Raw genomic sequence first — 27,271 nt, 5'->3', positions numbered from 1 at the left:
GCTGTTAAAAGAGGGAAGCAAATTCCTGGACAGGGTTCAATGCCCCGCATTACCTCTCTGTGCTGCCTTCAGGGAAAACTGGCTACTTTTTACATGCAGAATTAGCAGTTACAGTTTTTACTCTGCAGTTTCCATTCCAGAGTGTGAGCTTCCTAAGGGAAAGTGCCTCTGCTGAACTTCTACTGATGACATCACTCTCTAGAGGATAAAACTGCGGACATAGAACAAACCCCAGTAAAATCAATGCCAACTCCTAAAAGTGTTGGGTGAATCAAGTATAACCTGATTCAGAAAGAAGAGGCAGAAAATGAAGGCCTTTCTCTGGGAGAAAACACTGCAGGTTCTCTGGGTCATCTGAGTGTCTCTGCCTATTTAGTAGAACAACTTGATTTGATTCCTTTGGGAAAAGATTAGTTGATCGGAATGTCAAAATCTGTGAAATGAACCTCCCAGCTGGGAAAGAAAATGGACATTCCAGGAAGGCAGATTCTACTTGGGTCATAACAGTCAACTATTACAAATTAAATCTAACCACAGAGCAGTTCTCCATTTTCGCATTTGTAAAATGTATATAATGCTTTAAAACGCTTTTTATTTTATATAAACTGATATGTTTTATTACAATATAATGTGAATTCACTGAATTCTCTGAATTCTCTGAATTCACAGAATATTCTCTGAATTCACAATAAGCATCTTGAAACTCCTCTTCTGAATAACCAAATTCTTCTCAAAATATGTCCTGTTATAAAGTGTTACAAAGCTACTTCTCAAAATCAGCGTGGAAGGCTTTTGAACACATGTCTTTTGAGCTCTATATTTTCTCAGGTACCTCAGAGGACAGAAAAGCCTGAGTCAGTGGATCCCACTTAAAAAGTGAAAGGAAGAAATCCCTATAATAACAAACTATATGATCAAATTTAGTTGTTGTCTTGGGGACTGGCGAGGAAGGAACTCCCCTAAAAGAACTCTGCCTAAAAATTCATTAAAATACAGATTCATAAACAGATCCAAATTTGATATTTTACATACGACCACATCCATTGACTTCTTTTTCCAGAAGAGAGAAGGAAAAAGAGACAAAAGAAAATAACAGGTTAGGATAGGAAAAATTGCATGCATTCCAAATTTAAATCAATACCAAAAGGCATTAGGGAAGAAAATATGTACATTTCAGCCTTAATATTAACAGAAATCCTTGCTTCTTAATTCAAAAGGAATATTTTCCTTTAAATGAAGATGGCGTGATATAGCACCGGGCTTTCAATGGTCCCTCATCAAATATTAATTGTTGAGAATTCAGAAGTGGTAGACATATTGGAAATACACAGTCTGCCATCCAGTTATGATACTCCTAGAAAGGCACTACTGTAAGGCAGAATTCAGCTCTAAAATAAAACAAAGGATTGTTTCAAATGATTGTTGGCTACTTTGAGAATTCCCAAGAAAAATAATTTATAAAATGTCTACCTTCTCATGTTAGTTGAATATTCTTCGGTCTACTTCAGGCTTATTCATTTCCTTCTTGTTTACTACTAATATACATACTTTCTTGCAATCAGAATTAACTCTAGTGTTGGAAAAAGTTGTCAGACAGAGAGTATAATCTACTGTCAAGTTATGTTGGTAAATTATTGAATCTAGCCCCCACTCTAAAACTTAGGAAACTCTGTCCTTAACTAACTGCTTTGGAGGCATTATTGAAGAGAGATCTGTGAACCTATGTCCTGGTAACTAAATGTGGAAAAGTTTCTTTTCTATCTGGAAGCAGACCAACAGAGAGCTCTAAATAGAAGCAGCTTAAGGGCTCAAAAGACTGCATAATTAGGTCTCTGCTTTACCTAAATGCACATGACAAACTTCCGGAATTGCTGAAAATCTGCTCCTTTTTACCACCATCAGTGAAATGAGAGCCACTTGGAGTTGGAAAACTGAGGCTGGAGCTGTGGCCATGAGCAAGGCACCTTCTCTCTCTTTGTTCACTTCCCTACAGTGTTGATTTGAAGCTCAAATGAGATGATGACTGTGGTGTGCAAACTACATCAGTTTAGAGGTGAAAGTTCTACAAACCATAATGTATAAGCAGAGCTATTGCCAGCAGGGCCACAGTGAATCTGCAATCCTGATGCTCAGTTGAGGTCATGAGAGTTATAACAACACTCTGCTCAGATTCAAGTGTGGTATGCAGATTCTTCAAAGGAAACTGCGAGAAAAAAGTTTGCTCTTCAAAGTTATTTAGAATGAGATTAAGGCAGTAACCTGGTAAATCCAGCCCCTGGCAGCAGGCGATCTTAATTCACTCAACAGTGATAAAATTGCTGTACTATTCTGAAAGCACTAGCATTGTGCAGAATCTGCAGGCATAAATGGTTAGAAACTGCAGCTGGAAGTTAACTCTAATTGTGATTTAACACTAATTAGTAACGGTCATTTTCATAATCCTATTTTCATAAGGCTCTTTGCCAAAGTTGTCAAGGATACCATTTGCTTCTCTGAAGGACCGTGATTATTCTGTGCTGGGCAACGTGTCTGATTCACGTTTCATTCCTTCAATTAGCAGGCACTACAGGCACTCTTCTGGTCATTGGCAATAAAGAGATTACAGAAAATACCTACTTTATGAAGCTCATTGTTCTATTGAAAAAACAAAAATGTAAATAGGAAACCAAAGTACCGCAATCAATGCTGTGAGAGAAGTAAGCGTAGATACTATAGAATACTTGAGTTTTATGGAGACCATGTATCTTTTGTTCCAACTGTGGACAATGTTTTTACTAGTGTTTTTTTCACGGGATAAAAACCATGGATTTGTGGAATGAATGTGCTCCCATATTTTGTTTAGCTGATATGGGGGGGCGGGGGAGAAGGTAGTGAAGTTGGAACTTCCATTATCACATTCCTAGACTATTTCTTCAAAGATGCCAGTAATGACTACTGAAATACATGTAGTTTGCACCACATGTACACCAAGCAAATACTTTAGGCCTGTTTGATATCCAATTTCAGTATGTTTTCCATCCACAAAAGGTAATTGCTATAGAGATGCTTCGTTGCTCACAGAAAAAAAGACATTCTGCGCTACTGGATTTCCCATGATAACAATGTTTTCGGGAAAGAAAAACCATTGCTTAGTTCTGAGCCTGTGCTAATTCAAGAGTGAGTCTAAAGCGCTATTTCTTACCACTGGAACATTAAAATATAGGACTGGTACTACACTCATCCATAAAGTTGCCAGCTGGCTTCAGCTGCCCTCTACTTAAAAACAGCGCCACCTGTGGAACTTAAAAACAGTGCCACCTGTGGAAAAGGACTCTGGCTTTACAGGGTGAAAAGAATGCTACAGGTACCTCTATTTCTGATTTTCCAATTTAGAATTGGTATTGGTCATTCTTGGAAATTTTTCTAAGTTTAAACGGGAATCTTAAATCACTGTAGGAGTGCAAGAATATTTTGCAAGTATTGATAATTATGCATTGCCTAGAAGTTATAAAAATCAATGCTGAATACTGATACTGCAGCACTTCCCCAGTAATACAGATCTGTATCAGCCACAACTGTTGATTTTAGAGTATTTCTAAAAATTACTCCTTCACACTTAATTTTAAAAAAACAGGGTCGTTATGGACTGAATTTTTGTTTCCTACCTGCCCTCCCAATTCATATATTGAAACCCTAACCCCTAGTGTGGCTGTACTTAAAGGGGCAGCCCCTAAGGAAGCAATCAAGGTTAAATGAAGTCGTAAGAGTAGGCCCCTGATCCAGTGGAATCCTTATACAGTAAAAAGAGACACCAGAGAGCTCACACTCTTCCCCACACACACGCCCGGAGAAAAGGCCATGTGAGAACACAAGACAGCCGTCTGCAACCCAAGGAGAGAGTTCTCACCAGACGCCAACCCTGCCAACACCTTGATCTTGGACTTACAGCCTCCAGACTGTGAGAAAATAAATTTCTGTTTAACCACCCAGACTGTGTTAGTTTGTTATGGCTGTCTGAGCAGACTAATACAAGGGTTAAATGAATTCTGTTGAGGTGTTCCAGATTATCCTGTGTCTTGACCTAAGGGATTCAGGAATGTATGGTAAAAAGGAGTATCAACCAGGAGCAAGATAAGTCTCTGAAGCAACAGTGGAGGCATTTCTTTGAGACTACAACTAAAGGGTAAGCATCAGTTTGGCATCATTTTGGATCAATGTCCAATGGGCTCCACTCCATAAACACGCCTCCAAGTGTCCTCTCTCTAATTCCTTCAGCAATGAGTTGTGACAACACTCGTGAGATGTTGCTACAAAGGATGCTCATTATGGACTCAGTGTCCAGTGGTTTTATTGGAATTTAGTCACACAGGTAGTCCTGTCTGGCACATACTAAAATGCCACACTCCTTGAAGGAAAGTAAATGTTTAGCATTAGCCACACTGTTTGGATAAGTAGCAGGTACCGTGAGCCACTCTTATTAGAGTGGTGGGAACTCTCTTGAAGTTCAAGTTCTCAGATGCCAGCCAAGGGCCCACTTTGTAAGCAGTTCTTTCAAAGTCCAGCAGTCAGGCTTGCTACATTTACTCTTTTTACACAATGGTAAAGATCATTGTGTAACAGGAGGCAGAATGAGCAGAAGTGCAGCGATTACGTTTAACGTCTGATTAGAATTCTTTAAGATTTACATATCACCTGTGTTGGTTGTGCTGTGTGCCTTCTCAGACCTGTCCCTGAGGACTGGTCCTCAAGTTAATAAATACCATTCAGTCATTCCAGGAAATGGTATCTTGAATAGGTAAAATAAATAAATCATAAATAAAATCAGCAAGTGAGTCAACCTTCCTCTGTTGCTCTCCTAGGCCTTTTCTGAATATGTTTAAACATATTGAAACTATAGAACTGTCTTCCTATTATTGAAAAACGTATACCAATCAGTCCTTTTGCTCAACTTAGTCCAGTTTCTGACTCTCATATGGGGGATCTTAATCTCCAGCAGTCTGGTAAAGCCTGTGGAATAGGCCTCATTCCAGAAGAGCTGCTTTAAATGCACAAAATAAAATACATAGTGTTGCAAAGGAAACATATTGTACTGAAATTCGGTTATCAAATTTTAAAACTAATTTGCAAGATAGTAATCTATGTGCTTTTTTATTAACACAATAACATTATTATCACAGCAGGTCTAATAACTATCATAATTATTAAGTACTGATGAGTGCAAACAACATTTTAGGATGTCTTCAACAAAAACATTATGCTATGGAAATATCTGTAATGTCTTTTGGTACTTCTAACAACACTGTAGTTTGTTATCAACTTTCATAATTGAAAAAAAGGCTAAATTTCACTTAGAAATTAAAGAAAATAACGATATAATAATTTTTCTCGTCCAAATTTACAGGATGCAGGTAAAAATTTCAGGCTTCTAGTATCATAAGATCAGGGGTTCTTTAAATCATTCCATTCAGTTCACAAACAGTTGACCAAGGGCAAGCAGATCTGTTTTGTTTGACTATAGTGTTTTCAAAGACAAAGTAAATTAGTTACCAAAGTAATGTGATTTCACATAAAAATTCATACTTCTGGCTTGTCTGAAAAAAAATATGCAGACCAAGCAACCATAGGCTGGTATTCCAAGGCAATGTACAAGCAGACTGAGTAGCAGTGGCCCTTCTACATATTGTATGAACTTTCCAGTCTTCATAGCCACATGGCCTTGTCTTACTCACGTGTGTTATCTACAGGTGGCCCCTGTAGCCACCTCATTCTTTGTTTTGTTTGTTTGGATTTTGTTTTTGTGTGCAGCCACCTCTTATATATGGCATTTTCCATTTCATTATGACCCTCTTGCTGGGTGGCAATTAGTAGAGATTTGCTTTCTAACACTAAGGCCCGTAAGAAGCCACCTGCGTTAGTAAAGTTTCACTGAAGCACAACTATCCTCTTTTATTTATATACTATCTTTGGCTGCTGCTACGGACTGAATTGTGTTCCCCTAAAATCAATATGTTGAAGCCCTAATCCCCCAGTGGGATGATATTTGAAGAAAGAGTCTTGGGGAGATAATTAGGTTTAGATGAGGCCATGAGGGTCCTCATGATAAAATTAGTGCCTCTGTAAGAAGAGACCCTGGAGAAATTGCTTCCTCTCTCTATCTCTCTCCACCATACGAGGGCACAGCAAGAAGGCAGACGTTGCCAAACCAGAAATAAAAGAGCCCTTATCGGGGAACCGAATTGACCAGCGCCTTGATCCTGGACTTCACAACCTCCAGAACTGTGAGAAATAAATTCTTGTTGGTGAAGCCACCCAACCTATGGTGTTTTGTAATGGCAGCCCAAGTTAAGACAGCTAATATCACGCTACAATAGTGGGGTTGAGTAGTTGAGACAGAAACTGTATGGCCCTCAAATTCTAAAATATCTACTATCTGGTCCTTGCCAGAAAAATTTTGCCAACCCCTGCTCTAGTTTTTGGATGAAATTACCAGCTATAGTTCTAGAAATTTTATATAGAGGGACCTAAGGATGGTTAGTGGGAGCTATATTTGCATAACAAACGTCTTATTTCTCCTTAATGGAGATGGAGGCAAGCAGCTAAAGCATTACCAAATTCCTCCCTACTACAGCCACCGAGAACTACACACTATAGAGCCACTGTATGTGCTTATGTGGCTAGAGCTGTAATCTATGAAGCCTGAAACCCTGAGTCCCAAATCTGCTCCCCCAACTTGGAGCTAGCCCTTAATTAATGGTTATGATAGCTAGGAGATATCAATAGCATGCTAAGGACATAGTCTTGATTCTACGATTCACAACCAATGTTCACTGAAAGAATGCTGAAAATAGTAGCAATAAGAACAAAATATTTTTTGTTAATAGCTCAATGGGGGAATGAAGTTAAAGTAATTGAGTGAACGAGAAACTCTGTACATTGTTGAGAGTGTGCCTGTAGGGTATTGTTGTAGGGGAAAAAAGTCAGCTATTTTGACAAACAAAAGCAACATGGTATAATCTAAAGAATATGGGTTTTAGAATCAGAAAGAGATGGACTCTGACCCGTAATTTATTTGGCAACTTGCTGCCTCACTCTCAGAACCTCAACCTCCTCATCAATGAAATGGAGATTATACTGCCTCGTCTGTGGGTTGTTGATATTTAATAAGATTAATTATTATATGCAAAGTATGTTGAAGTGCATGGCTATAAAATAGGCTCTCAAAATGGTAGCTATTCTCATGAATCATTTCTTTACAGTTTCTCTTCTTTATGAAAATACTTTTTTCTGAGAATAAAGTGACACTGATTAGCAATACACCCACATTCGAGTTATTGAGACCATCTATCAATTGCAAAAGGGCAAGAAAGATTTTTTAAAAATAAACAAACAAAAAACCTGACACGTTATAACAAGGAACAAGGGAAGAAGCCGTGTGATATAACTAGCACACTGGCACCTACAGAGGCAGGAGCTCCATTCCTGGGTCCCATTAAAAAAACAGCACGAGCTTTCTGTCTCTAACACCATCAGAGATAGACACGCTGGTATGTGTGCTCAGCTCTTATAACCAACGTGTGTGTGTGTGCGCATGTGTAATGTGCACATGCTCAGATGTGTGAAAGAGAAAAAGAGATGATAGAGCTTTGTGATTAACTCATCTTGAAGAACCAAAATTTATTTGCCACTGGTGAGTTTTCTTAATTATCCCTCTCTGACACCTTTCATTGCAAATATATCAGTCGGTTACTTAATATTAATTTCTTTAGGTCTGAGTTCCCTCATGTGTTTTGAAGGGAAAATAACTGCCCTTTTTTCCCCACAGGAATATTACAAACATCAGATGAGATGATGTGTAGACAACAGTGCTTTGAGGAGGACAGTGACAAATAATATCTATCCTGAGGACTGTAAGGACAGATCTGAGTTTTCGTAAACTTGTAGTACGTGGGAAGGTTCTAAAACTGGCAAAATGTATATTGGGAAGATTTAATAAGAGTTTCAAATACCCACCAGGTAGCCTTGTAGAAAAGAAGGTAGAACACAGACCTAAGGAGACATATTTCTGTGTAATACTAGACAGGACTGCCTAATGAACGAGCAGGTGCCCTGTCTGGTACCCCTCTTCCAGGTTTATCATTACCTTAACTCTCAATTACTTGTACAAATAGATGTTTCACATATTTGCATTTCACATAATAGCTGCACTTGGCTGTCATCTCCTTGAGCGTGGCGACTGTGTATTTAGTCCTCGTGCTCTCTACAGCTCTTTACATTTTGTCTTGCAGGTTGTGGATGCTCAATAACTATTTGTTAACAAAATATAAACTGAAACTGCTATTCAAATATAAATCAAGTGTTGTGACACTAGTACGAATATGACTCCTGAAGTCTTATCCTCTCTTAGAACCCTGAGCAGAGAATTACGTTGATTTGCTTACTTATGCACATTTCTTTGTTGCTGCAGTATAGATGTTAATTTGTCTCTTGGATTGATTTTTTTCTCCATGTTAACTAGCAGGAAGGTTCTATTTAAGGGGTTAGTGGAAGGAAAGGCTTGTTATTTCAAAATACTTCATCATAGACAGGTAATCATCTTAGATGAAATTCCTTCAGTGCTGTTATCCAAACATCTATTTCACTGTTGGCAATAAAAGAGCCCTCGCCAATGTCCAATGACCTATAAGTCAGAGCTAGGAGGTTTCTTTATGCAAATTAAATTTGTGCCACACTCATCAATAAAAAAGAAAACAGCAAGAAGATTAAAATTGCAGCAGCCATGCAAAGTAAAGGATTCCTAAATCTATTTATAGGATATGTCAGTATGGTTAATTATTTTTTGAGATAGTGTGTTTGAAAGAATTAATGGGGAATGAGCTTTATGAATTGACTATTAAATGAGAGGGAGGGTGTAAAGAGAATCAGGAATATAAAGTAGGCAACCAGTTTGATTAATCTTACTAGCTTTAAAAGATCCACATAATAAAGTAAGAGACACTGATATTAATTTTATGGCAGTATTATAAACCCCAAGAATTAACTAATTATATTATAGTACAGTTTGTTTCTCCTCAAGTCTGTTTTTCATTTTGCATTAAATGATAAAGATTCAAATCTTTACCCATGTACTCAGGGTTTTTATCCCCTCTTTAAAAAGTAAACAAAATATAAAGAAAGGGGGAAAAAATCATGTCACTTTACATTGATGGGAATGTGCTACTATGAAATAAAATCACTTTACCACTCTTCAACTAATAGCATATAAGGTATTAACCCTCTAGATGCTAATAAGTGGAAGTGGGTCCAGACAACATACCCGTTTCCTTAGATTGCAAGTAAGAGTGAGATTCCTTGAGAATGAGTTTGCAAAAGCTGTATAAAAGTCCAGGACTTTAAGCAAGGCTTCTCGCTTGATGATGTGGAGGTCACAGTATGTCAGTGCTCGGACATTGGCACAGGCATGAGCAAGGGTGGTTTCCTTCCAGAAGATGTCTCCAAATACATCCCCTTTCCCTGGAAAACAATTAAGATACAGATATTCAAGTATCTACACTTGTTTTTATCCTAGTCACGATATTTTATTCAGTTTCATATATGGTATTGGTTGTCTAGCGTAATTTGGAGTCTAAGTATATAAGACCATCTATATACATGTAACAATGTACAACATTTTCATATAATAGGTAAAGTAACATCATCTTAAATTCAGCTCTTGAAGGAAATCTGGAGTGGCTTGAATAAATGAAATCCAACAGAGAAGCCAAGAACCTCATTTTAACAAATAGTTTCATTATCTTCTGCCACCTTAACTTTTCGCATTCTGACCAGAAGGAGCAAAGGTGACGTCTTAGGCTCATCCTTTCTTCTGCTCCTTCTGCTAGAAATGACAGTAAGAGGCAATATACAAGGATCTCCTGTTATAGCCTTTATAGATCTGGAACTGACTTGACATACGTTAAACATACATTATTCAGCAACTAAGTCTTGTGCTCCAGGCAAACAAAACCTCACCATCACTGATTCCCAAAGGATATCCTTCTCTTTTCACCGAGCCAAACTTTATGCAAGGCCTCAGGGCCAGGGAGAGAGCTCTAGTCCACAATAATAGAGCCGAAGAGGCTAAATTGGGTAAAACATGGAGGCCCAGATTTGCTATGTCATAAACAGTTCCAAAAAGGGTGCTGTACTGTAGTCAAATGTGGATGTCTTTTTAAAATTCTAGAATTCTAGAACACAGGAATCAACTATTCACTTCAGAGCAACGCCCACTGGTGACCTGAAATCAATAGTTCACCATCCTGAGTCAAGAGTACTTAGTTGCCCAAACAAAGGGAAATGAAGAAGCTTCAGAGATTAAGTGCTGAAAGGCTTTTCTGCTGAGGCAATTCCATAAGTGTCCCTGGCTTCTGAAGGGCTGTCAACTGTGTTCTCTGTTCTTCTGTAGGAAAGGGAAAGTTTTAAAGAGAAAAAAGACGGGGAATATTTCTAGGTGAAAAAAAAAAAATCTTCCTAGAGCCACGCTACCAAAGATTTATTCTTTCTGCACTCTAACCACAGAGATGAGTGAATATCTGCTCTCATTATTAAGATTAAAGTCAGAACTGACAGGAAAAAAGAAAAAGAAAGACTACTTGTAACACTTCAGGCCAGTCAGACCACTGGAAAGAAAAGATAGTGTGTTAACCAGAGAAATAAGAGAGAGGGGAAGGGAGAGAGAACAAGACAGAGACACAGAGAGAGACAGAGAGAGAGAGGATGAGGCTGAGTGAGATTACAGATTCTTTGCCCACCCCACACAGGCAGTTTGGAAATCCTTAGAGAACCACGAGGCACTCTGGTATGGAGAGAGAAAACATATATATTATTGAGGAGGTGGTTAAAACCACCATGTGATCAAATGATCAGCATAAAATAACCATAATAGATATTTAATAAATCTTGAGCAGTATCATTTGTTACCTGACCCTCCCCAAATTCCTTTTAGTTCATGACACTGATGAACGACTTAAATGTCTGATAGTCATATATTTGTCCAAGGAAGGATAACTAGAGACCTGAGAGCCAAATAAGGTGTCTGAGGTTATACAGCATCAAAGTAACCTAAGGGAGACTTTAACTACAGAAATTTAAAAGATAAACCCTACCTCCACTTAGATGAGTTTCAGAAATCCATAAACGGCATTACCTTTAAACTAGTAATTCCAATTATAGGTATTTACTCTAATTGCATTATCAGAAGTACCAAAATTGCTTATAAGAATGTTCACTGAAGTGATATTTATAATAGCCATAAAAGGTAGAAACAAGATAAATATGAATGAAAAAATAAACAAATTATGGAATATTATGCAGCCACTAAATATCATAAATTTTTTGAAGTAACAGAGAAATGTTCATATTATGTAAAATAACAAAAGCAGGATTATCAAATCATACATATAGTATTATCTCATTTTATACACCCTCTTCTCCCCAGAAACACACACATGTACACACAAAGCGAATGCATCAAATAGTAGGTTTTCTCTCATTACAGGCTAATGGATGAGTTTTATTACGTCTTATAAGTTACTTGTATTATTTTTTAAACAGAAGAGATCAACAGCTATTATATTTTCTTAGTCCCCCGTGCTATGGAAATAACAGGGCATTGATCCGCTTCTCGTTCCTTTTCCTCTATTGTATTGCTACTCTTTCTTTACTGGCTTTTACCTTGAAGAATGAAAAATGATTACATTTCTCTCTGATTCATTTCTGAAACCTTTTCTCAAGTTATCATTTATAATACAAGCTCTGACCCACTTATAAGTACTCATCACTTTTCAACTATTTGATTTTCATGGATAGTAACCACAATAATAATTACTAGTGCCTTTGACTCAGTCATTTCGCTTCTGGGAATCAATCAAAAGATTAAGAACAAACACATGTAATATTCACTGGAGTGCTATTAATCATAACTTCAGATTGGCAAAAATATCCAATGAAAACAGAAATCTATATCTATATATAAATTCATATAGAATTAAAACTAGTTTCAGAAATAACATGCAGAAATGCAAATTTTATAATGTTAAATAAAAAAATAAAGATACAAAGAATGATTATGGTTATAGCTATAATAAAGTACATAAAAATGAAACTGAAACGCTAAGACTAAAAGAATTTTCAATTAAAAGTCTACTATTTCTTAATTTCTTAAAGAAAAATAATCTTGATAGGACCAAAATATATTGTTTTATTATTCTATATTATTCTATATTCTATGTTATTATTAATTTGTTGATTGATAATAAATTGTGTTAAAAATCAAAAGGGATATAAGACTAAAAGAAAATGCACATAGCTATTATAGCAATTGGCTTCAAGTGATGTGCTTATTGTTTTCCTTCTTTCTACTTTTTGCTTTCTAAATTTTTCTCTAATGAATCTTTTATTTTAAAATAGCAATTATTTTCACAGACGTTTTTCTTTATACTTTTTAATAAAACAGGTACACAGATCTGCAGAACAGTAAATATTCATTGACTGATAAGTGTATCATCAATAGGTAAAAAATACTCAATATATACATAAATTTCCCCTTGCCAATATAGACCATTTAAATTGTGGAGGTCTTCAAATATCTGTTATATGTTTTATTTTACCTAACTGATGAAATTAAAATTCTCACCATATTTCTATCAACAATTTTAAATTTAAGTTATTTATCTTTTTTACTATCATGGGGAAATAAAAAGTCTATAAGGCTGAAAAGTAACACAAAAAGTTAACTGACTCAACCAAAGTAAAACTTATCCTCTGCTCCTCTCCCTAAAAATGTTTAGAGAAACATAGCGAAATTAATAAATGTGAATTATTCTGCTCCAAACATCAGAACTCACATTACATATAAACAATACTAATTGTTTTATAACATAGAATTTCCATTAGGATACACAATATATCAATTACACATTAATCTAATCAACCATTTCGAACTATTTTGCTTTATCCAGTGTTCTATATCACCTAATAGTCACTAAATTCACAACAAACGTTTAAGGCACTTGTGGAAAGATAGTTGTCTTGTAAATCAGTTAATTTATGAGCTGACTAATGTTCTTCTTCAGGAAATATTATGCACATTTACACTGAGTAATGAGCAGGAATTACAGCTGTGAAGACATGTGGTTATGTATGGACTATCTAATAGAGAAGCGCGCTTTTTTTTCCATCACAAGGATTTTGCACACTTTCAGGACTGGGAAATCCTGTTTATCCTCATAACTATAGAATATTTGATGCTAGTTTTTAGGTCAGTCCCCACTGGGTGCAAGTAGACTCAGCTAGAAACATTTTAGAGTTTGAGAAAAGTAACCTTCCCCCAAAGCCTTAAAATTAGTAGAAAAGCTCACACTCAACATGAAAGTTGTTGTTTGGTCTATTAATATTTTCTCAGTTCTTTGCATCAAGTCTTATGCAGTATTTTATTTTCAAACCACAGGAAACGGGATTGTAAAACAGAAGTAAATGTTAAAGATTCATAGAGCAAAAAACTGGAAAATTTAAAGGCAAAACAGAGACAAAAAGTTACAAAATAATTAAAGGAGTAATACAGATCATGGTATGCCGGTACCCTGACATGCTGGTTTTACAGACAGAGTGTTTTTATTTTAATGTGAAACACATCATTTGGTGAGTTAATGACATAGATAAAATGAATTCATAAAAATTATCTCAGTTATTCATGAGTGAGTACAGCTATCTACCATAGCCAATGAATTCCTAAAAATATAGCATTTGAAGTTTACTTAGGTAGTTTCCTGTGAGTGTATGTGAGGTTGTACTGATAGGTCTATTTAATGATTCTTTTACAGAATGGACTTAATTCACATTTTTACTTTTATTAGTCAGCCCTTCACTATAACTGATTGTTGTAGTCGGCTCATAAACTTTATTATGAATACATGTGAACAAAAATATTCATTTACAAATGAACAACACTAAGAGTTTTTAAATTATGTGATTTTAAATTGACTTGGACTATTTACGGACAGCAAATGCCATAAAGTAATATTTTGAAGGACAAGAACAGAAAGAAGGTGATGAGCATTAAACTTTAGAAATTATATTGGTGTGTAGGAATAAAATCTTTAAAATATTTAGAATTGGTGCCTGCCAATCTTCAGTGATTGATGTCCAAAGTCGTTCTGTTGAAAAATTATAATGGATACACCTTGACACTTGTAGAGAAGCCAATAATTCTTATCTACAAAAAAATCACTGATTTAGCTTATGAATTTTTATTTACACACACAAAGAATGAGCCACATAGCTGTTACTAAGTGGGATAGGGAGGGTGGAAGGGAGGCTCAAGAGGGAGGGGATATGGAGATACATGTATGGCTGATTCATTTTGTTGTACAACAGAAACTAACACAGTATTGTGAGGCAATTATACTCCAATAAAGATCTATAAAAAAAAAAAGGAGATGTAAAAAAATAGAGAGTATCCTGATAGATAAGTAAGGGATGATGGTAGGTGCCTTTGAGGAGGTAGAAGACATGGTAATTAGCAAGCTGGTAATCCTGAATTCGGCACTATTAGTGTTGAGAACAAATTGGTTACATACAGAAACCCAAACATGTGTCCAAATCAAGAAAGTTAGTAGCATATTATAAAAAACAAGTCCAAGAAAAAGACTAAACTAAAAAGCAGTTATATCTTGAAGTTCTTCTGTTTTCTTTTTCTAAGAAAGCATTTAGAGTTGAAGCCTATTATAATGTTCATATTATAACTAAGTCTTGCACACTTCACACCTATCAAATTGTAGAAATGATGGCTGTCCTCTTCACCCCATTCAATGAATACATCTAGCATCCTAACCCTAGCTCTAATACTACCCTTCAGCTAGAACACGTGCTTTATGCTGTGGAGGGATAGAGACATGCAGGAAATAGAAACCCTGTTCTCAAGAATTTTTAATGTATAATAAGAGAGACATGTCCAAAAAATGATAAAATAGGAAAAAATAAAATAAGTACTATAGGATGAGGATAGGGAATGCACACAAGAAAAAACATTTGTTTTGAATTTGAGGGTATTTAGTTAAGACCTCACAAGTAAAGTAGTGTTTGGGTTTAATCGCAGGGGAGCCTTCAAGAGAAGAGCAGTACTTTTTGTGAAAGAGCAGCATGCGCATGACCTGCCCAGGGGATGATGAGCAGTATTAGCCCAATACTGGAAACCTATGGGACACAGAGAGAAGGCCAAGTCTAGAGGGAAAACACAGCACCCAAGAGGGAGAACATTTAATGCAATGCAACAGTCTGCTTCATCCTAGTTCAAAGACGAACGACTAAAAGTGTTTCAAGTAAAGACAGTCATGGCCTATCCAATGCTTTAATAGCAGAACTAATGACAGTGTGAAGAGTGGCAAAGGAAGTACCATTACATCACGTTTTCTGATTGCAGAAAACAAAAGCTCCATGATTTGCCTATTGATCTGAGTGAGGTGGAAGAAGTAACATTTAAAATACTCTAGGAAGAAATGTGAACCAAGAATTTCATATCCAGCAAAACTGATTTTCAAGAATAAAGGATACAAACTATATCACCAATATAAAAGAACTCAGGGAATTTTGCTCCCATGGATTTTTCCTACTATTAGTGAATAATCTTCATACAACCAAAATACTTAAGAGACACTGACATAAAGACTAGTGGTAGCACTAACTATACAGTTACTTGTAGAATTAAGACTAAATGAAGGCTAAAAGGGAGAGGGTACAGTATGCAATGGTTATATGCTTTAACAATATATAGTACAACTACTAAAAATAATGATGGATGGGGGAGAATGGGACAAGCATATGCAAAAATCTTTTTATGTATTTTCAGTAATCATATTCGTGGTGATGGCATTAGTACTGTTATTCTGAGGTTGTTATATTTGTAATGTGGCATAACGCAATTGAGCAATTATGCAATATTTTAATTCTATCATCCCCAGCATTCTCAATATGGAAGAAGGTAGTTGAAGATGCAATATAGACATGGATAGATAAAGCCCTATTGTACTCAGTTTTAGTTAAATATATTGTATGAACTCATGAGAAATTTTATTTATATATGTGTGTGCATATATACATATATATATACATAATACACACATATATATATACATACTACACACACACACACACACACAAATATTTTTCTCCTCATTTTATTTATTAAATGGACCAAGAGACAATGACCAACTCAGTAGCAGTGAATATCTGTAGGACCAAGATTGTGAAATATTTTTCACAAAAACAAATTCAAGCTTCTTGGAGAAATGACTAATGGCTGATTCCAGGTGTGGGGCAGAATTATACAAGATGAGGATCTGGTCATATTACATAGCAAAGAAAGACTGTTGTATCAAAAAGACACAGGAGCCAACGTGAAGAGGCTCTTACTTGCCAAAGATAGGATAATTTGCACTTCAATAATGGTCAAAACTGCAAAGCACTGAAATTCACCATTTGTTTAAATTCATTAGTACATAAGGATATTTTTAAGAAACTATCTAGGTACCCTCAGAGGATAAGAAACCAATTAGTTATCTTAAAAGTTGGTAAATAATGGAGAAGTATCAAGCACATATGTGGCCATTCCTATGTGAACTTCATACTGAATAACCAAATAGTAGTTGAGAGGAAGTCTCTCTCTATAAAAGCATTCCAACTAACAAACAAAAATATAAAATTAGAACATCTTCATTTTGCAACTCCCAGTGAATTAATGGATCTAGGCATTGAGTATCAACAGTTGTTAACACCATCAAAAAATGCAACTAGATAATCACACGTCATCTGACGAAAGAACACACCCACCTAGAGTCTTGCAAAGGGATTGAACCTGAGTCTGATCAAGCCACTGGATCCAGCTGCTAACTGACAGGAAATAGAGGATGGAGGAACATGTTGAACTACAGTGAGCATGCAATCAGCAGAATCCACACTGTGGGAACTCTGCAGGACAAAAGGCCCAGGCTCTACAGCAAAGAATTATAAAGAAAAGAAAGGGATGGGGGAGAGCTGTAGATTTAAAAATATTTAAAAGATAGATCAAATTTAGAAATAAGCAAATTAAACTTGGTGTTTAGGATGGGTCACACAGTGGGACTTCTCCAGGGGGGCAGGGGTTGTAAAAGTTCTGTTTCTTAACTTGTGAAATGGTTACAGGATCTTTGATTATAAAGTTTCATTAGGTTATATGTTTATATTGGGATTTTTCTGAATCTGTTTTTTAGTTTGCAAATTTAAAAATTCAAGTAATTTTGATGTGCATGTACTCACCAATAACACCTCCCCCTCCGCACACCAAAAGGAAGACTGAATTCTCAATGGTATTCACCAAGTAAGTAAACCAACACCTACAACTGACCAGCTTTGATCTTCTTAGTGACAAAATGAAACCAACTTATTAAACCTGTAATTAGTTAAGTTTTCAATTCCTTAAAGACAAAAGAATCCTTGACACTTTTTGAGAAAATATGAAATAATGGGCTTGATTAGGGGAAGGCAGGGTGGAGAAGGAGAGCGGGAGCAAGACACTGATATGTAGGTAGATATAAGAAATCTGGAAAAATGAGGATGAAGCTTTCTGTATGTGGATGCCATGACCTCAGGGGAAAAAAAAAAGAGCAATGAGAAAAGCAGGCCAAGCATCCCTACTCTGTCCAGAGACTGTCAGCATTTAAGGGAAGAGCAGAGGATTCAGCCTAAGAACTGAGACAAGTCACAAGGCCAGTACAAACTCAATGAGTGGAGAAAGAGACTCCACCTCTTCATGGAAGGAACTGCAAAGGTTCGTGGCCATTCTTGCAATCCTGGAGCATTCTTAAAAGCTTCATTTCCACTTTAATACCTACCAACTAGACGGACCCTGAACTCTTCCAATACCCAGATGAAAGACCCATAAGCAGAACTTAAGATCCTCATCTTGTGTTCTGAGGGCTCATGAGATTCACACTCTGAGCCAGTTCTCCCCAGTCCTAAACACCTGCCTGGTGTAAACTAGTCACTTGGAGGAGGACCATATTTGTAGATATTTAGTAGCTGATTAACCATCTTATACTTGGGTCATGTTTGGTTTTTTGTAACATACACTGGTGTGGTACTTAGTGTTGTTAGAAAAAAAATTGTTTTTAATAAAAGGAAACAAATGGGTAAAGTTAACATAGGCCCTCCATTTTCTGTCAAGATTAAACCAACTAGTTGTATAATTTTAAAATTCCTGTTAAAGAAAGCATCACATTTGTAATGTGATTGTTAAGAGAATGGACATTGAGTCAGATAAGTCTGGGTTCAAATCCTATACCCACCACTTATTTTCTAGCTGTGACCTAGGGCGAATCACCTGATACTGCAGAGCCTTGGTTTTTTCATCTGTAAGATGACTACAGCAAGTACTTTTTTCACAGAGTAAATTAGAGAATTTGATGTAATAATGCTTATAAGATAATGAGAATTTAACAACTATTGGTATTTAAATCAGACTTTCAAAAGGGTCTGGATTTCATTTCTCAAAAATATACTTTAAATATTTTGATAGGGAATCTTAAAATCAAGACATTACTACAGAGTTTAAATTTTACTTAAGTATAGGCAAGCTCAGTTACTAACTACACATATGATTTTTCTTTCCATAAGCCCCTTTTAACTCTTAAATGTTAATTTTCTAGTAAAATCAATTCTAATTTGTAGACCTATTCATTCCAGTTGATGTCAAAAGTAATGTCACTTTTAGGAATTAAAGCCAAATCCCCTTCCACAGATATAAAGTTTTTCTACCATGGTCAATGACCAGAGTACAAGTTAGATTCTTTCTTGCTACTGGGAGTTCCTGATGGAGAACAAGGAAGGAGTGTTTTGTTAAAGAGTTGTTAGTGGCCTGAGATATTTAACATTTATCTCTTCTTATTCTCCTTGTTCAAACTTCCTAACTAACAGTAGGAAAATACTTTCTCAGTCCATCCTAGATCTATGCTAAAGCAAGAGTCTTAGGGAAATGCATTTTACTAAAATCATATAGATGAGAGAGGAACAGAGGGTAGTCAGTATCTCAAGATAAAACATAAAGAAAATGGCAACAGAATACAGCACATTTTTTGTAGGTACCCAGAACTAAAACAATTATAAAAACTGCTTAATGGCAAAACAAAGTGCTGGCTAATTTGGCTCACTGAACCTTTACTGAGAACCTATTTAAGAGATCCTATCACAGATGACACAGAGACAAAAATAAGCAAGACATTTCAAGTACTCACAATGCAGTAGGAGTATAAACAAGTAAAGGATAGACTAAGAACCCTGTGTAGGCATGAAGTAGAAGCCCAGAACAGAGGCGTCTGATCCAGACTAGGGCAAGAAGGGAAAGAGTAAAAGAAGAAGAAGAAGCAAGAGACAATTAAAAAGAGGAGAAAAAATGTTCTAAACAAAGGAAGCAGTATGTGCAATAGCTTGCCAATATGAGAACTTGGTGCTTAGGAAACTTCCTGCAATTCAATACAGTGAAAATAGAGTAGGAATAGGGAATGGCACAGATCAGGCTGGAAAGGAGGGCAAAGACCAAGACCTAAATGGCCATGCTAAGAGCTTCATAGGCCATGCTAAGAGCTAACATTTTATCCCCAAAGTGCTAAAATGACAATCCTAACAAGGAGACTAACAAGATATTTTATATTTTAGAAAAATTATTGGGGTGGTAGTAAAACATAGATTTGGAGGTTGAAGTTGATAACAGACTGAGAGTAGATAGACTTTTCAGATGGCAGCCACAACCCAGAACCAAAATTTTAAGAGCAGTGGTCATGGGAAGGTACATTAAGGATAGGTTAAAGAGACACCAAGGAGATAGAATGAACAAGACTTGGTGGGTTTTTTTTGGTTTTTTTTTTTTTTGCGGTACGCGGGCCTCACTGTTGTGGCCTCTCCCGTTGCGGAGCACAGGCTCCGGATGCGCAGGCTCAGCGGCCATGGCTCACGGGCCCAGCCGCTCCGCGGCATGTGGGGTCTTCCCGGACCGGGGCACGAACCCGTGTCCCCTGCATCGGCAGGTGGACTCTCAACCACCGCGCCACCAGGGAAGCCTAAGACCTGGTTTTAATGGATAGTAGAGAGAGGGTTTGAAGCTAAGTCTAAACTACCAGATTGTAAAGACTATATTTTATCCAAAAATCTACATGCTGAGGAACTCTGAAGCGCATAATTTAAACCATAGATAAATGTTTTAATCACTACTTAGGAAGTTTAAAACAAGACAAGCATGCAATTTTTTAAAGCAAATAACTGGTTTGCCTATTATAAAAATGTCTAAATTAACTAAGTTCATCATCATCATAATATGTAAAGCAAACCTACCTGGTTCATAGTACAGCATCTCAAAACACGGAAATGTGGACGCAAAAGAAAACAATCTTCTGGGGCTTGGGGATAGCCCTTTTAAGACTTTAAAGTGTGAAGCACTGGACTGCTAATAACAAGTATATGGGAAGAAATCTTAACCACAACACAAAAGTCACATTTTCACAAATTCTCAAAACAGCAGAATATTATTCTTTCACATCTCAGATTTTTTCTTTTTGGAATAAAAATAAGAAGATTTTGAATTTTGATAACTATAATTTATGTTTTCTTTGATAATGCACAAATGTTTATAAGAGATGAACTGATTCTAAATAACTGATCCTAATTAAAATGGAATCTTAACCCAGGTTCTAGAAACTACCCTTTTTATATTAAGTTCATTTAATTCCGTCTTGCCCTTCCTCACTTATGCCCTCTTCCTCCAACTTGATAGGACCATCTAACCCTTCCATCCAAACTCTACATAAACAATCATAGTTCTCTTGGGAATTTAAAGTTACAATTAAAAGACTCAGATACAGATTGTGTTATATTAATAATTCCAACTATATGATTCTAATAATCACAGAAGAGAAAGTATTTTATGCTGTTTATATTTTATTCTCTTAAGTAAAGTGTATATTCTGAACACAGAAAAGACAAAATGTGAATGCAGCAAAACAAATATCTTAGGAGTTGGGTCTAAAGTTAGTGGGGAAATGCCCTTTTTAGAGTCTCTATAAGGTACAATATATTTTGTCAAGACACCTAAAAGTAACCTGGCTCTTTCAGGCATACCAATAACTCTGTTCACATTAAGTAATTATAGGGTAAAAACTAAAAAGCAAGACGATATTAAAGCATATAAAATAGTATTATGCATCATGAACTTAGTTTGGAATTCTCTGTGTTTCATAAAAAGTGGGAAGGTCAAAAGAAAAAAAAGGTGGAGGTGTAAGAACTGAAAGAACTTCACATTAGAAAAAGACATGAACTGCAATTATCTTCCTATGCCCTATTTAGAAAACAACTTGAAGCCACCTCTCAGTGTTAAAAAAGGTATTTATTGACTACATTTTTTATCTTTCCATTAATTAGTTCTGCTTCAGAACTTATTCATTAAACACCTTAACACTTCTGACACACTAAAGAATTAGGTACCTACCAAGAGACCGTTCAGAGGCAAGGATCCAAAAGAATGCACTGCACCTGGTTTTTGGATTTAGAGATTTTTAATTAATTTTAAAACGACTTCAGTTTTCTACCTTTCAACTGGCAAATAAATCAGTGTAAGAGAGAGCAAGGCCTATTTATCAGATCAATTTAAAACAAATTCTCATTTTTTTGAGGTATACTGAGATGGGGGAGAGGATGCTGTTTCTGTCTGACCCTTAATAAGGGTCATGATGAAAAAGGACACATTTCAATGCTAAAAGACACAATTCAAAATGAAGATATAATAGTTACGAATATTTGTACACCAAATAACACAGCAACAACTGCTATAAGGCACAAACTACAGGAGATACAAAGAGACATAGACAAAACACCTTAATAATAAAATACTTTACCATGCCACTCTCAGTCCAAAAATAGATCAAAAGGAAAAAAAAATAAGTAAAGATATTGAAGACCTAATCAACTTACTCAGTAAGGCAGAAAACCTAAGGCTATATGTCAAACTTCACATGCTGATAATTTTTGCAACTTTTCATTAAGTTTGTAATTAGGCTAGCAAAAAATGAGAAGGTAAGAAGAAAAAATAGAAAAAAAATGAACAGTCACGAAGTGTCAGAAGTGATGCTGATGGGTTACTATTTTCCCCTCTCCCTTTCCTAAAGCATCTTAAGTGTTAAACAAAAAAACAAAAAACCTTTTTAATTGTAAAAGAAAGTATTTTTGATTTAGAAAAATCTGAAAACATGTGTCCCCAATGGAAACCACACTGAGAAGTCACACAACAGAGCTGGTGTGACGACTGATCTACAAGTCAAGAAGCTGGTTCATTAAGGAAGGCCCTTCTGGCAGGTTCCATGCCCCTCAGGTGAAGCACAGGTGGCAGCAGGCACCAGACTTCAGCTGCCTCATGGGTGGAACCTGTAAACCATATGAGCACAAGGGTGTATCTAGACCATGGCAGACACACCACTGCGTGTGGTGCAGTCATCTCTCGTGTATGACATCACACTCCATCTCCTGCAGAAAGTCACCATGAGTCCATACTTCTAGTCCACAGTCTCCTCAGATTGCCTTCCTATAAAGCCAGATTAGCGGAAGGTGCAGCACCAGGGCAGAGTTCCCAAAGCTTGTCTCCATGACTATCTTGTCACCAATGACCCAAATCACAGACTCCATGAGGACAGTGTCTTTGCCCAGCACCATGGCACCTATGTGACCCTTTGAGCCCATGCCTCACCACCACCCACTTACCTCCTCTTTGGGAGATCGCTTACAGCTCAAAATTTGTTTTTTAAATAAAAACCTTCTGACTGCCTTTTGGCTGAACTAATCTTTGTTAGAGGCCCACACGAATAAAGAAAGATTGCCAGAGATGTATATATGCAATTTGACTCATTAAACCAAGAGATGAAAAGTTTCTGAAATCTCAAGATTTTTGAGGAGGATAAACAAAAAGCATGCATTCAAAGAAATAAAATACGACAGATATATGATGAGACTGGGCCAATACCCAGGGGCCCTGTGTTCATTTTTACTGTGTCATTGGGCAAAACCAGCTACCATTTTATTTTAAAATGAAAAGAAAATGCATTTTGTCTGTCTCACTGAGCAAATGATTCCAGCTTAGCAGATCCAGCCCAAAGGTACTACACTCAGGGCTTTCTCCATCCATCTTTTTAGAAAAGAATCTACCAAGGTAAAGCTATAATGAAGAAAATGGGGCAAAGCAAATGACAATGAGTGCACAGCCAAGGTAATTTATCATGACGGTACTCACTTTAGTGTAATATATTTTATGTCTGTTCTCCCACCCACCATTGACATGAACATGCGAGAAAAAATACACCTGTTTTGGGCTTGTGTTTTATCCTCTTCTTTAAGCAAACAAGAACGGTTGTAGTGTGTATATACTCCATTTTACCACAAAGGATTGTTCTGGCAAAATGTACAGTTTTTAATGAAGGATTACATAACTCCTTTATACTCCAAGAAACAAAGCAGAACCAGCACTAAGCAGCATTAAACACACCCAGAGTGCTGACTCTAAGTACTGTATGCATTGTTCTTGCAAAAAAAAAATCAAAACTAAAAAGTTTCTAAAAGAAATTTATGCATAAATATAATATTATTTCTCAACAGTTAAGAAAAGGGTTACAAACAATAGTGTTCAGTCATTTGCAACACTGAATCATTTTCTGTAACCTGTACAAATTTTACTGAACAATAAAAATTTTACTTTATTTTCCTATGAAGAGTCATTGTTTCTCAATTCTCAATTCTGTCTTTTTCAAGTAATTGTGTTGTTTGAAATCAGTCCTTTATTTTGGGGCTGGATTTTGCTTTTGCAGCTTCTAAAATACATCAGTCAGTCTTTACTTATGAGAATAAGTGGCATTTAAGCTATGGTAGGTTGACCTCAGTAGCTAAAAAATCCAATAGTTTAAAATTGAGCTCATTTTTCATGAGATACAAGCCACGAAAAATGTGATCAAAAGGGAGTTGACATCCTGCAATTCTAACTTATTTTACTTGAAAAAACACAAGAAATGATTCTCCTCTGACCTCTTTATTGCTTCCTTTTTTTATCCATGTGGACTTCATGCTGCAGATATTTGAGCAGAAAATGACCTAAAATATCATTTAGCAATTTTTTTACCAAGATAAAATGTAAAATGGGTTACACTGTCCCCAAACATGTAATTTTTAAAAATTTTGTCACTCACATGTTCTGTCACTGCCTTTTGTCATCAGTGCAACTATCTACCAGGTCTCTGAATTTTAGAACAAATTTATTATTAGCTGAATAACTTCACTGATTCATAAATGTAGATGGACAAAACCAGCTTTAAAAACCTAAGTTTACTTGCATTGTGATTATTCCAATATAATGGGTCAAATTCATGTACCTCCTCATCACTTTCAGCTCACTACTTAGGTCCACTGTGAGGAAGCGCAGAAGTTTAGAGTAAGATGATCTGTACTCAAGTCCTAACTCATTTACTAACTAGCTGGGCCAGTCACTAAAGTTTTCTGGGCCTCAATTTATACATCTCTAAAAGGAAATGTCGAACTACACGGGTTCTATTGTCCCTCTGAGACTAACACTCAGGTTACTAAACTGACAATCATTTCACAAGCCATTTTCACACTTACCAACATGGAGATATAGCCACCTTAGGCTGTGATCACCTCCAGTCTAAAAGGCACTGTCCTATGTTGCCAAAGAAAGTTTAATCAAACCCTCATGCAGCCCATTAAGCTATGACCAATACTGATGTTCTCTGCTGAAACGGAATTACTAGTTTTCACTGAGATTCATCATCTCATTAGTGACCCCATTTCCAAAGTCAACAAGCAAAGGAAATTTCTCTTAAGAAACCTGAGAAGTAAAATCTCTAAAACGGTTACACGTTTGCTACTACGTTAGGAAAGTTCACAGTACCTAAAATAGCCACCACCTCATCATCCTGGATGACTTCCAAGGATCCTGACACCACAAAGCAGAGGGCATCCACACTTTCTCCAGCGTGGTAAATGAGGTCCCCAGGAGCACAGTGAATAGTTTGAAACTCTACCGCCAAGGCGCGCAGACACCCGTCGCTGGCCAATCGAAAAGCAGGATGCTCATTAAAAACCTTCCGGTTTAGATGAACACAGATATCAGCTCTCATGTCCTTGGGACAGATGGAGAGGACCTGAAGAAAGTGAGAAGAAAATAGAGAAGGACTATTTCAGAAATCTAACATACTTATTGACTATGACACAGTCTGCAAAACAGTGTATTGAGGAAAACAGTAACAAGACACAGCTCTGCTCTGAAAGATATAAAAATCCATGGGCTGATAAGCATAGGGGCTATTACAATACAGCACCATGTACTAAAGCTCTGAGGGGGTATGGATCTCACCATAGAGACAACAGAGTCTTAAAATGGCCAGGAAGTGTCTCAGAAAAATATTTAATACAATGTCATCAAAATGCCAACTAAGATAGGTCATTAACATTCATTTTAGTCTCGTTGCTGTTTTAGAATTTTTTCATAACTAAATCAAAATTCAGGATAATGGACTTTTACTACACATTGGAGATGGATTCGTATTAAACAGTTATAAGACAACAAAAGCACCCTTGCAACATGACATGCAATTTGCCATGGCTGATATAACTCCACTCTCAATGTGTTTTCTTCACTCTGAAATACGTATTTTCATTTTACTAATGAATTCATGCTCAGGGAGTGGAAAGAATATTCACCAGCCTTCTGTAGGGCTTAGGCAACTGGCAATGTCAATGACGGCAAGGTGGGCACATCATGTTGCATGGCAGCCCTTGCTCATTCGGGTCTTTGACTCCTAAAGACTGCAGAAAGCAACAGCAGAATAAGCTCTAGGTATCCTTTAGAAGAGGGAACAAATGGCAGAAACATGCTTAGAGAGATAGGGATACAGATCTTTCATTCCCTGTAGCTTTCAGACAGGGCAATCAAAGACCCAGATTAAAATGGACATTATCCTCAGAGCATCATCAAGCAAGATATGATTATAGAAGTCAGGACTGCCCAATTTAAAGATGCATGTGCAAATTCACATAGAATCCTCTCCCAACTCCCTTGGTAAACTATTCCTTATAATCAGAAATGTTTTTCTTTGATAGAATTAGAATCCCTCAAGCTGAAGTCTAAGTTGATTTTTCCTCATTAAGTTATATTGAATAATGTTTTCATGTAAAATGGTTTTCTTCCCTGTACTAATTGCATTTTAAGCTTTAAAAAATTACCTAAGGCTTGGAATATCCCCTGACTTTCCTTTTATTAGGGGTTCACTATCAATGAAAAGGAAATTTCTGTTTGAAATGAAAAGCTGGTTGCTTCCATGTGTAGAAGACGAGCCCATGATAAATGTAAAGACCGTTCATTAAATGATTTCAGTATCCCTCCCCTTAACCTCTCCTAGTACTGTGATACTATCTCACATCACTTAAGCATCTTTGTGGATTTTTTTCTTACTCCTTTGAATTCCTATATGCAGTACAATCAGCTCACCTATCTTTCTGAAAGAGTTCATCTTTAAGGAAAGGAACACCTAACAGGGATATAGAAGCAATTGGCACTTTCCACATCAGTTATTTTCCATAATAATATAATTTTTTTTTACTATATTAACTTTTAGTGACTTCTGACAATATGAGTCATTCAATAAGCACTTATTGGGCTTCTAATATGGGGCATGCCACTGCATTAAATTCCTGGAACTAGAAAGATAAATAAGATGCTCTTTGCTTTGGGGAAGGTAACCATGAGGTAGGGGGAGGTAGGCATGTAAAGAGACAACTATAATACAGTGAGAAAAGTGCTATGACAGGGGCATGGCCAAGGTGACATGGAAGCATATGCTGCCTAGAAGTCATTACTTACGACTTAGAGGTACCATAAAAGATCAACCTCAAGAGGACATGGGTCTGGGTGCAAATCTACCACTTATTGCCTCTGTAACCTAAGGCAAGTTATTTAACGACTCTAAACCCCATCTGTGAAATGGGATGGTAGTGTTTATTTCATAGGTTCATTGTAGGAATTAAATGAAAGAACTTGAGTTAGCCCAATTTAGTCTTGCACATGGCAAAAGTTAAAGAAAGGCTAGTTTTTATCTTCCCTACTGAACATGAGTATTCCTACAAAATTTACTGTTTTTTTTAGTTCTCTAAAAAAGCGGTTTGCTCTTTTTATTTCATTTTCCAC

The 27,271-nt window shown here is 36.5% G+C and overlaps 1 protein-coding gene across 1 annotated transcript in view; it reads right to left on the bottom strand.

Annotated features, from left to right (window-relative positions):
- Nucleotides 1-27,271, bottom strand: part of KCNH5 (potassium voltage-gated channel subfamily H member 5) — a 333,597-nt gene that overhangs the window by 50,857 nt on the left and 255,469 nt on the right. The window contains exons 9-10 of the mRNA XM_067733914.1: nt 24,977-25,229; nt 9,293-9,489 (exon numbers count right to left, since the gene is read on the bottom strand). Coding sequence (XP_067590015.1) covers nt 9,293-9,489; nt 24,977-25,229 — 450 coding nt within the window. The remainder of the gene's footprint in view (nt 1-9,292; nt 9,490-24,976; nt 25,230-27,271) is intronic.

This window comes from Pseudorca crassidens, chromosome 1 (genome assembly GCF_039906515.1).
Source record: "Pseudorca crassidens isolate mPseCra1 chromosome 1, mPseCra1.hap1, whole genome shotgun sequence".
Classification (NCBI taxonomy): domain Eukaryota; kingdom Metazoa; phylum Chordata; class Mammalia; order Artiodactyla; family Delphinidae; genus Pseudorca; species Pseudorca crassidens.
This window is presented reverse-complemented; position numbering and strand designations above follow the sequence as displayed.